This window comes from Diachasmimorpha longicaudata, chromosome 8 (assembly GCF_034640455.1).
Source record: "Diachasmimorpha longicaudata isolate KC_UGA_2023 chromosome 8, iyDiaLong2, whole genome shotgun sequence".
Lineage (NCBI taxonomy): Eukaryota > Metazoa > Arthropoda > Insecta > Hymenoptera > Braconidae > Diachasmimorpha > Diachasmimorpha longicaudata.
In genome coordinates, this window is record NC_087232.1 from 3,061,117 (window position 1) to 3,073,126 (window position 12,010).

At 37.7% G+C, this 12,010-nt stretch overlaps 3 protein-coding genes and 1 non-coding gene across 6 annotated transcripts in view; 3 read left to right on the forward strand and 1 right to left on the reverse strand.

The window, feature by feature from the left end:
* The first annotated feature begins 372 nt into the window (after nt 1-372).
* LOC135165420 (cytoplasmic dynein 2 light intermediate chain 1) lies at nt 373-3,125 on the forward strand. Of its 3 annotated transcripts, XM_064126692.1 has the most exons (6): nt 373-521; nt 584-698; nt 980-1,081; nt 1,530-2,014; nt 2,327-2,570; nt 2,777-3,123. In XM_064126692.1, the coding sequence occupies exons 1-6, from the start codon at nt 505-507 to the stop codon at nt 2,846-2,848; spliced, it is 1,035 nt and encodes a 344-aa protein (XP_063982762.1). In that variant the 5' UTR covers nt 373-504; the 3' UTR covers nt 2,849-3,123. The 3 variants fall into 3 exon arrangements, with proteins under 3 accessions (XP_063982762.1, XP_063982764.1, XP_063982763.1); XM_064126694.1 differs by lacking the exons at nt 373-521; nt 584-698; nt 980-1,081 and adding an exon at nt 1,088-1,287 and having other exon boundaries at nt 2,777-3,125; XM_064126693.1 differs by lacking the exons at nt 373-521; nt 584-698; nt 980-1,081 and adding an exon at nt 1,088-1,287 and having other exon boundaries at nt 1,525-2,014.
* A 650-nt stretch (nt 3,126-3,775) lies between these two features.
* The window catches only part of LOC135165415 (protein numb), a 29,644-nt gene continuing 21,409 nt past the window's right edge, over nt 3,776-12,010 (forward strand). The window contains exons 1-2 of the mRNA XM_064126682.1: nt 3,776-4,271; nt 4,346-4,543. The gene's annotated coding sequence lies outside the window, so the exon portion shown is untranslated. The remainder of the gene's footprint in view (nt 4,272-4,345; nt 4,544-12,010) is intronic.
* LOC135165681 (U1 spliceosomal RNA) lies at nt 8,178-8,344 on the forward strand. Its single transcript, XR_010299554.1, has one exon. It is a non-coding gene; the product is annotated as a U1 spliceosomal RNA (small nuclear RNA).
* Nucleotides 9,198-11,242, reverse strand: LOC135165421 (uncharacterized). Its single transcript, XM_064126695.1, has 4 exons — nt 10,894-11,242; nt 10,563-10,766; nt 9,887-10,174; nt 9,198-9,743 (listed from the first exon to the last, which is right to left on the reverse strand). Exons 1-4 carry the CDS (start codon nt 10,933-10,935, stop codon nt 9,471-9,473), a joined length of 807 nt encoding a protein of 268 aa, XP_063982765.1. The 5' UTR covers nt 10,936-11,242; the 3' UTR covers nt 9,198-9,470.

Genomic DNA, 12,010 nt, shown 5'->3' on the forward strand with positions numbered 1-12,010 from the left:
ATTTTCCGCCTCTTTCCTATGGAATTTCACTCTTTTCATTTTTCAAAGACTGCATTATTCCAGTAAATAGTTATTGTTTCAACTTCGAGGCAACAATTTCCTTCAATAAATTTAACCGCCATTCTTCCAATAAGCATGACACTAAAAATTAAAAAACTCGATTAGAATTTCTATTCAAAAACGTAATTTTTTTTACGAAACTTTTGATTAATCAAACGATACCATGGAAAGGTTCAACAAAAACTCGCTGCTGAAGAACAGTCTAATTGACGCGGATTAATTACATTTTTCGCTGGTGAATTTCATTAGTTACCACCTTAATCTGGCGAATGAAGTATGAGAATATTCTACTGATGTTATTAAAATTCAAGAGATGTGATGAAGCTCTGGAATGAAAAATACCGCAGCCCCCTTGGGATTGTTGCCATGGCTACATGAAATATAAACAGAAGTATAACCTCAGGGAATGCTCGTGGATTGACATTAATTCATGAATTTTCGACAATGAAAAGTGGCAGTGCGTAAGTAACAACAACTGACAACACCAACCAATTAATTACGAGGATATTTTTGGGCTTTTCAGGCAGAGTATGAGGGACGCGGCTGTGAAAATGTCAATGGACGAGGAGAAGAGGAAAAAAAACGATTTAGAGGACACGCGAGAGCGTTCTATTATTATTATTGGAAGTAAAGGAGTTGTGAGTTAATTCCAGAAAGTATATTCCATACGGAAGACCATATATTTAAAACTATATATTATATATTTCCAGTAACTTTTGAATTTTCATATTATTCCTGAAAAAATTGCTTCAGGGGATGAATGGTTTAATGGATGAAGTCCCGGGTTCTAATAATTAATTTCTATTGAATGTTTCATTGTTCCCAAGTCTTATTTTTTAAATGGTTTATTCAAACAGCGCAAACAAATGGGATTTTTCCTTTTGAAATAAAATTAATTGAAGAATGGCTTATGTCCCAGGGAAAAACAACGATGATCTACAGATTTCTAGAGAAGGATGAAACTCCTAAACCAACGCTGGCCATGGATTATTCATTCGGAAGAAAAGCTGGCAAGAGTTTGGTCAGTTGAACGAATGAAAATTAAAATTTCCATTACATTGATTGAAATAAGAAATCGAAACCTTCCCTATGGCATCTCCATTTGTTCTAAACCTCCAGATATCTCGATAAAAAGGCTTGTCCGCTTCGGCGGATGCAGCAATTTTTTTCTACTGCATGACGAACAGCATTTTTCGTCGCAAGACCGCAAAAAATTTTATGACAAGGGTGAGGGTTGGAGACAAGACTAATTACCATATTTTAAATTGATCTCAACAGTTCAATTCATCACAGGGGTAACTAAACACCAATAATTTAGATAAAAAATGTATTCGATTGGATCAAGAAAACAAATTCAACACTAATCGAAAGACAAATGCAATCCTGATTTTTTTTTTCATATGTGACTTCTCCGAAAATGTTGTCTTTTCGTAATATTGACTCTCTTTTTAAATTTTCCAAAAGAAAAGATGCGAGATGTAGTTCACATCTGGGAAGTTGGCCACCTAGCATCCTCCCTAATCTCAGCTGCAATGACTGGCGCTTCAGTGACTCACTCAGCTCATCACACGACCCTCATGGTGATCCTTGACCTGACATTACCAGATGTTCTGTGGTCAACCCTGGAGGAGAGTTTGGCAGCTGCGCGAAGCGCTATGAAAATGAGTTTCAGCGATGAAACTATCGAGGAAATGAAGAAGCGGAGAATTAATGATTTCCGCAAGTGTACAGAGAAGCAGATTGATCCATTTCCCATGAAACTATGCATTGTGGGAGGAAAATACGATGAGTTTAAGGATTATGACTTGGGCAAGAAGCAAATGATTGGGAAAACTCTCCGAGCAGTTGCTTGCAGTCTTGGAGCTGATCTTCAGTATTATTCGTCCAAGGACAGTGGACTAGCCAGGAAAATGAAGGATTTACTCAGTTGGCATGGATTTAACAATCATCCAGTGTAAGTGGTTGAACAGAACAAGAAATAATTGCTTAAACTTTATCTTTAGTTTTCCATTTCAAGTTGTTTTAAGTTGTGCCTTCAAGGTCCACCTGCATTATCTGCTCATCTCCATCTCCATTTTCTTTTTAGTGACGAGAGATATTTTAAAATTAACAAATGATTTGGGAATATCCCTTCGCTATATTCCAAAGGAGAAATTAGTGTAATTCTTTAAAACAATTCCTTGACGTAATGGGGTTTTCCATCGACCAACTTTGTTTTTGATTTCGAACTTGATAGAGTTAAATTGGAAGGTTCAATATGTTCCAGGAAAGGGATTTGTAGTGATTTAGATAAGGCCCTGTTGATTCCGGCGGGAGCTGACTCATTCACGGCGATAGACTTGAAATACCCAGGGGCATACTCAACTTCCGTCTTGGAGACAATAAAACAGGGATATCTCGCCGAATTTCCACCCATCGAAAGATACAACGAGATCGACCTCGAGGATCCAGCTAATGATCCCAACTTCAATGAAGCAATAATCGATCGGCTGAGATCGCAGAGAGAGGAGGTAAATAACAATCAGGAAAGGTCAATTGAACTACCAATTAAATAGACATACGAAATTCATGTAATAAAAAACGTAACGAATTTTATACGCAATACTCAGTGTTCCGTGAAATCATTGGGGCGGAAGATAGATATCAACACAAGTGTCAATTGTCGTAGAATTGTCGACAGAATTTTTAATAAAGTCTGTTATTTTAATCATTCCAGGAAATCGCCGTGAATCTGCGAGATATGATGGAAGGACGTTCCCCGAAAATAATCATACCTGACCCGTATTAACATTAGGGAATTAATAATTTGTAAGTGATAAAAAGAGGTAATACTGTCAGAATAAAATTTCATAATGAAACATGTGTTTGTCTTTCAAATTGTTTTTTAATAAATTTGATTGCTGGAACGATTATAACTTTTTCGTGTGAAATGAACGTTATTAATGCAGAAAACATCAATTTCTACAAAAGCTTAATTTTGTATTATTTAAATAAACTTATATACTGAATCCAAATAAATAATTTTTCTTGGTGTCATCTGAAAAATGAAGAACAAATGAAAAAAGTCCATTGAAAATTCATTCAAATGTTGACAACATTCATTGATAATTCAACCGTTTTTCATGCATATTGACTACTATTTATGAAGAAGTCTATAGAAGTTGATTTCTCCATAAAAATTCTTCCCCACAATTTTTTTGTTTCCCCCAGATCATTATTCTTCTTTCATTTCCCTGAAGAAAATTCGCAGTGGAATTTAATAACGAATGGAGCCGGAGTTTCTGGCGAATTTTTTGCACGTTCCGGAGACCTCTTGACGGAATTTTTTCACCGATCCCTAGATCCCCTTATTACAAACAAACAATTTATCATCATCTTGGCAGTGAAATTCAAATCCGCTAGAATTGCAGAACAACTTCACCCGACTTTTCTGAACTTTTTAAAAAATCCTTTTTCTTCACTTCTCAATTTTGCACAACCGCTGAAACGGTTGGACGACTGATCATAAAGAAAGTGGAATAAAAAAAGCATTCATTATTAAGAAAAAAAAAAAAAAACATAGGTAAACCTCTTCTCCCCCGCCCCGCGGTCTCCGGTCCCCTTCCCCTCCCCATCCCCCCCCCCACCCTCCACATCCACATGTTCTCATTCCGAACGATATTCCCCACCGCAATTTTGTACTGATAAGAAAACTCGCCGAACCGTAGTAGGTTGGGCGTTTTTGACGCGTGTGCGCCAAGGAGAGAAGTTTAGTTTAGGTGCTTTTTCGTAGCGCATGCGCCCACATTAAAGCCGATACGGCGGGCGCCCAGTGAAGGTGTTGTCTTATTTTTCTCTCTCCTCCACTGGCTTCACTCTCCTGTTCTCCTTTTATTATTATTTTTTTTTTTTTACCACTGTAACACAACTCTCTCTCGAACGAAAAACGGTGGATCCGGTGGCCGGGGTTGAGCGAACGATCAGACGCTCTCGATGTGCGTGGGAGAGGAGACTTTGGCGCAATTGATGTTAACGGGGAACGAGAATGAGAGGAGTCAAAATAAAAATCGGTGAATTACTATGCGCCGAACGATTTGTTGAATTATGAGGCTTTTAATTCAACCGAGATATTGAACAATTAACACGTGATTGTTAGCCGTGATTATAAGCGTGATAACAGTATTCAGTAGGTACGAAAGTGTGTGGTCAGACCGATCAGTTTATGCTGTGATGTGAGTTTTTTTTTTTTTTTTACTGTTCACCTGCTGCGCCGATGATTTTTAAAGCGACAAAGTATTTCTGGCAGGAGGAATCACATTGCACCGGTGACCAGCGTTTGAGTGACTGCTGAGTTTTTAGTTTTGGGAGAAGTGACGAGATTTTGGAAATTTTTAAGTGACTCCTGGGGGTTTCGATAGCTTAGGGGTGGGAGGCGTGACGTGATACTACTTGACTACTGCCGTCATTGACGTGTCAGTGATATCTCCGTTGGAGTTTCAGGCAGGTAAGTGTCTTTGGGTGTTTTTTAATTAGTCGGGGGCCGTCATTCGACTTCTGCTGATTGTGGATCAGAATAAAATTCTGATGTGGAAATAGTGTGACGTTTTGTCGGGGGTGTGGGTTTTTTTGGGATGGGGAGTCACGTTGGGGGGCTTCTGAGGATATTGGGGAAGGGTTGGGGTATTTTTGGGGTGCCCTACCTGAAGGTATTTTCTGCTCCCCAAGCGTTATCGATCATGGCTTGTTACCGGCTAAACAGGGCGAGAGACAGGTTGGGAGTGCACCCCTTGGGCGTTTACTTGGGACATTCACGTGTTTTTGCTGGGGTTCTGATTAGCAGAGATAATGAGAGGCGCCAGATTGAGAATTTTGCGGAATTAATTCCGGGAATAGCCGAGGATTTTGGGGGTTTTTAATCGTTTCGAAGGCATGAATTTATTAAGTTACTGGGGGGCGGTAAACAAATCGTCTTTGTACATACTAATGAACATATAGAAGAATTTTTGAATTGTTTTTCACGTTCGATAAAGTCACATTTCAAACCCACTTAATAATTTGTGTTCATCGACCGGCTCTCGTACAATTTGTTTCCGAACCGATAATTCATCTGCTGGTGGACTCTAAAAATATGAATAAAAATAGAGGGCGGTGTTGAAATTCACACTGAATCCAATAGCTAAAGAAAGCCCTGGGGTACTCAGGCAAATAATTCAGATATTTAAAACTCTAAGCACTGTATACCATTTCCATTTTGACATTTACGTTACCAGGAAATATATAATTCTACCAATCAATTGTATTTTCACGTCAAGAAAATATACGCAAATAATGTATGGGCGTGACACATATTTCTTGGTGGGAAACGATTGAATTGGCAAATATTATTATTTATGTTATTTCTATATAATTGTGGACTGAAGAATTTAATGAAAAAAACTAACGACTAGCTGTCTATTTTATCGAACTAACACCAAAGAAATTCCTAAAATATTCTCTAAAAAAACTTCATAAGATTCGATTTTTCTCCGTAACTTATTTTGTTTTCTAAAATTTCAAAATTATTAAATTAATTTTTTCTCTTTTTTGCAAGGAGCAGAAAAAATGACTTTCTGTTTCCCCGTTGAATTTTGTCACATGTCACTCTTATCACCAACGATTTAAGAATGTCCCTATCATGACAGTAACACCTGATCTGTCAACGGGAAATCGTAAACTTCCACTTTTCAAAGTAACCCTCTATTTTCAATCGACTGTTATCCCGATACTTTTGATTATTTGTTCTACAAAGATGTTAACAGCGAGGCCAGCTACCCCGTCACGGTAATGGCGTACAAAATTCCCGACTAGACAGCGTGACGCGTTTCCTGCTACTCCCGTATGTCCCCACGACAAATAACAGTCGAATCATGATCATTTATACCTTCTTGGACAGTTAAGACTCGCACCGAAGTAACATTCGTATTTGTTTAACTAAACCTCGGGGGTATTCGCTATTTTGTTCTGCCGCAGTGCTGACCTTGATCCTGGAATCGTGGATTATTCGTCATGTGACGTCATTGGTGACCCACGTGGTGCGGTGGATTCGACGCGGTATCGATCCCCGTAGACCAGAGGTTTCGAAAAAATTTGAGGTGTGTTTGATGTTCGTCTCGGGCCGACGTTTATAACGCTGGCAGTCATAATGACAGCATGACAGTGATCATAATTGTTGATTAATGAATCCATGGTGTCCATGAACGAATTAATTCATCCAATTAATTAATTCATTAATTAATTGGATTCATAATCCATGAATGTTGTACATCATTCGCGGGGACTTTTCGAAAACTTAACATTCCGTCTCTGCACAGCGTGCGGTAAATTTCGTGTCTCAGGGCGTGTGATAAGAGCACTTTACGGCACAGCGCACCAAAATTCTATTTTACACGCGAGTGATGTAAAAAAACATGTGCTCGTGCGTTCTAAAATGGCATTGGCAAGTTGAAACTATTTTTGTCTGTTTACAAACCGAAATCGTTAGATCGACTTTTCCTGGAATTCCACTTCCGGGTTGACTTGGAAATTGAGTTTGTGAATCGAATCATATGAATGAACTGAAAATAGTCACTCGTGAATCCGTAGAAAACTCAGTGACCAAACGGATAAATATTGACGGAAGTTCGGTGGGACGGAGAAAGCTGAGGTGTGCCGGATATGGATCGATCAGTCAGTCGCAACTCGAGCCGAACTGGTTGAGATTGAATTTCTGAGGGACTATTCCCAGACGGAAATCAACAATCTTCATTTTCACGTTGCAAAATTGGGTTTTTATGTTGACGTACTCCCACAGCGATGCAGCATTCTATCGATTGTTCAATCGATTCCAATATTTTTCATGAGATTTTTATAAAAAAAATTAAAGTTGAGACAATCGCACCGGATCTCGTTTCGATAATTTATTCATTAAACATAGAACAGGACTGAATGATTCATGATTTGTCATTTGGAATTGATTGACATAATATACTGAGTTAAAGGGTACATTGACTTTTCTTCTTTGTTTTATTTCTCCATCCAATCGTTTACTGTTTACGGCTTGAAATCACTTAATTAACTTATTTCGAGAATTGTTTCTAATGGCGATAGACAAACTCTGGTTACGGTTTAGTTTTTCTTGCGATGCGTTCGTGTCTGGCATTACGAAACAGTTACCGTCACGTTGCCGAGTTCGTGACGCAACGGCTCGTAAAAGCGTGACGGAAATTGAATAAATGAGGGAGACTAAATTCGGAATAAACAAATTTTGTTATTTGTGGAAATGCAGAACTGCACTGATTGAGCAAAATCAAACTACTTAACGAGTTTTTAATATTCACGCTTGATTGTTCCGTTATGCTTGCAATTTTTTATATCCTGTTGACAATACAACTTGTCTGACTTTTAATTAGCCATATGACCGACGGCCTTCATCGCGTCGTAATGAATCGCCTGAATTTTCTCATAATTAAATTTAATGGGTACATTATGAGGGTCTTGTTCCAGTTAACTTTTTATTATTTTCCACGAGAATCAAATTAAAAGATCACGTTGAATTGGAAATTATCGCTCTTTCTCCCATTGTTTTAAAGGATATAAATCAATTCTTTTGTACTAGTGAAAAATAATTTTAGTGCTACAAGTCGAAAAATTTATGAATTTCGCAATAGTTTATACAAATAATCGATCTGTATTGATTTTTATCAACGTATTCTGCCGAAATTTAATCTGATTGAGAAAAAATCAAATTCTTCACATTTTTTTCTGATATTTTTTCGTCTTGTTATCAACTAAAAAACCTGAAAATTAACTTCGATTATTAAAAAACACAATTCAAGCTCGATGCTTACACGGAGAAATACTTCCAAGAAAAATCACGTACCTTTTCACGAAAGTTTTCCGAAAATTTCCATAATTTTGACGGAATCGACTGTGAAAAATTACGATAATGTCGCGTAAAATTACCATCGTGTAGGCATGTCAAAAACAAATGCCAATCGACATCAGAACATACAAAATCAATTAATACTTTCACCGCTAGAGTCCTCTATTTTTTAATAATTTTCCACCACCGGAAACAATTAAAAAACTGATAAATCATACGTCAAAAAGAGAAAAAACCATAACTTACTTGGCGTGAAGGATGTACCGTGATCAGGAAGGCGGTTCCTTCTGGGCGAGGCCCGTGCCATTGCACCATGGGCTCGGGCTGGACCTTGCGAATACCCCAAAATGGGTATATCGTGCGCATAATTTTTGATAGTCGGGACTGGCGTTCGCGCTGTCCCGGATTATTCGCCCGCAAAAACTATCTGAATTTCATAGTAATTTTGTTGGTACAATCGTTGGAAGTGGTCTTGGATCGTTTGACCTCAAACTCTGCTTCGTTCTATTGGGGTTAGGTCAAATGCTTAATTCAGTGTTCCCATTAATTCAGAGAAACTCACCCCAGTAGGTTGTCATCGATAAAACGTCTAGGGAGTGGGAAGCGACAGAGAAATTGTCGGCCGGGGGGAATTCTACTTCCTAATGAATTTCACAGCAATCGTCGAGTTACCGGCTCCAGACACTCTATTTTTTTATTGGCTCTAACATTGAAACATTGAACAATGTCAACGAAAAGCAGGAGACTAGACGATTTTGTCAAGTCCCTATTGACTTTTGTTAATTTTGCAACGACTCTATTCGAAAAATCGCTAAATTTATCCCGTTTTTTGTGAGAAAATTTTCAAAATAAAATATTTCACCAAAAAACGAGATTTAATTTTATTTTGCTTTGACATATTGTTATCTATGGAAGGGTTATCCTTAAAATATTAAAAATCTACTCCAAGTCTCCCAAAACACTTGTCGGATCTTACAATCATGATCTCCAAATCATTAACCTCCGGAAAAATTTTAATTCTTGTGAATTAGAACAATATCCCCCACGATCACCGTCTCGATAATTAAAAACGAAATAAGAACTAAATTACTCACCGATGACTAACTCACTCCGAATGTGATTCACCTGGGAACGAAAAAAATCTGATGATCACAGTGTTAATAACAGAATGAATTCGAGGTCAAGTCTCCATCTAGGCGTGGACAATCATTTATTACGTAAATGGGGAATGGTAATATACAAAGAAACATGGATAATGTCAAGTATACCGTCCACAGTGTTTGCATGAGTTTATTTCAACAATTGCTTTGAGGTTTTCAGAAAAAAAATGGAAGCGAACATTTCAGTCAAATCGGTCGGAAATTACCAAAAAATTATATGAACTGTTTAATAGAAATTCAACATAATTGTTCAACAAATACTGTTTTTCTATTAAATTGGAATGAGTCGTGGAAGCTATAGTGAGCATTACCCGGAAACATCCGGAAACGACTTGGAATCAGCGACAAATGATGATTAGATGTAATTCGCCCTAGACCTCGTTCAGGCCTTGATGGCTTTGTTCTGGTTGTGGAGATGATGAGGGAGAGAGAGACTGCTGGTGTTCGGCTATTTTACGGTCTACGCAGCTTCGCACTTCGGCTACAACTCGGTCAGACTCACGTACCAAAGAAATAAATCCACGGTGGGCGGTACAGTGGGGAAGAGTTATGTGGAGCGTACTCAAGAGATATGAGAGTTTGGTGACTGTCGCTGTAACTGATGGGACACCCTTGGCTGTCGCCCATGTTGCTTTAGCTGCCGCCTGAGGAAGAGATACAAATCAGTAGCAAAGTGGCCAATGGAGTTGAGTGAATTCAGCTTTTGTGACGATTATCGCGAAGACATGTAATAAATTTTTAACAGAATATTCTTTAGTAAGTGATAAAGTTTAATGAAAATACTTACAACATTGGCGCAGAGAACAGCTTTAACAGCACCCCCGATTCCCTCGACACCGTTGGAACAATTTCTAGCTTCGTCTCGGAGACTCTTGAGGTTCTGGATGGCATCATTGGAAACGAGGATGATGCTCTCGATGTATCCACTTCCTAATTCAATTTTATCGTCAATACATGAGCTCATGTTGGTGATTGCAGCCAGAACGATGGGCTCCAGGGTCTCGCCGACTTGAATGCACTCGTCTACGTTGACTCCAGCGGCAATGGTGGTGATGTTAACGATTCTCTCGTCGATCTAGTTTGATAATTTATTTGTTTATCAAATTTCTAGTAGCGAAGAGATTGATCTCTTTGGGTTTAATCAACTTGTCATTCCAATAACATGTTCTAACAAATAAAGCTGTCACGTGCAAAAAGGATTTCTTTAAAATTTTAGAAAATATCTTGAAAAATCATGTTGGGTTTCTGTTACTTTTAGCGATTTCATTCGGAGATTTCATTAATTAGAACTGAAGAGGTTTAAATACAAAAGTTATGGACATCCAGTAATTTATTATGTGGAAGAGATTAGCCACTTACTCCATAAAATTAAACAGTGAAATAGATATGTAATAAACAAATTATTTGAACCAAAGGAACTTTCCTGCATATCGATAACTCTCGAACGATTAAAAGCTAATTACCTGTCTGAGTTTCTCACGGATTTGTTCGTATGTCTGCTGGGCAATCGCCTCAGCCTTCTCCTTCAACTCTTCACCAACTTCCTTTGCCTTCTTCTGAGCATTTTGCAGGGTCTCTTCAAGTTGTTTAAGACCAGCGTCGATTCCAGCTTCGATTCGCTGTTGAATCGCCGTCACAGATTCGCTGACGAAAGAACCTTGTGCTCCCTAAAATCATAATTATTTTTTATTTCAGTGAAGAAAAATGGAATTAACAATTCCAGTCAATAGTCGCATTGTTTCGCTGATGGTCCATTCAATAATTTACAATGTACATTTGTAATTCAATTCTTACCGCAACCAGGAGAACTGCACAGACAATAACAGCGATTTTCATTGTTGCTGCGAACTGTTCGACGACGTGTCAACTCTAGCATTGACGACATTCACACTTCTGCTTATATAGTACATTGATATCACCCCATTTTGGTGTAAGATTGGCATCCGCAATGCTCACTGAATATCCCACCACCTGTGTCAATTAACCTCGCTGAAAAATGCGTGGTTAAATAGTAAGGACTGATAATTAATTTTTGTTTAATTAAGTCACACGATTTCTGCACCACTTTCACTGGTAAAAATCAATACGACTTGGAATATTTCAGCCATTCGCAGTAATTTCTGGATTATTTCACGTTCACCGAGTCAGGAATTTAATTATTATTGGATTAATATTCGAGATATTTAGCAGTGAAGAAGACCAAGGTGCGTGATTCAGAGGTAGTCACGCATGTCAACATCTCAGAAGTCAACTGGAGTCACAAAGAAATTCAGTCTGATTAAAAAAATTCTGCTTTTTCGATAATTCTGATAGCAAATCCGTCGATTTTCTGTATTTTTTAATTGTAAATGAAAAATTATCTTTGGTATATTCTAAAATTTGGAAATTTTTCGCGAAAGTCATGTGGAATGGAGTAAATTCGGTTTGGTGATTTATGATAGCTGTGTTTGAGCATGACCCAGTTCCTTCAATTTCGTCGAAAATCTTGATCCCTCTATTTTTAAGATTTTTTATTATCAAACAATTTTTTTCGGAAATTTCTACGGATTCTCGGAATTTATACATATCGTGCAGAAAATAGCAGCTTTACACACGCTAAATGGTTGCGATCTTCATACTGGTCTTATAAAATTAAATATTATTGTTATTTATTATTGGATTTATTTACATAAATCCAATAATGAGTTTAAATATTTTGGCCAATACTGACTCCTTCGATAACCCACGAAATTCAATCTATCATTCGTTGTAGAAATTATATTTGAGAGTAAATTGCTAAATTATCAGCAAACCATCGTAACCTTCATCTCGGTAAATATTAGTTCAATGTGAATCTGAATTTATGCCAATTTGTATGATCAATCGATTGAAACGATGAATAACTTCACGGTTATGACGTAATTCTGGGATT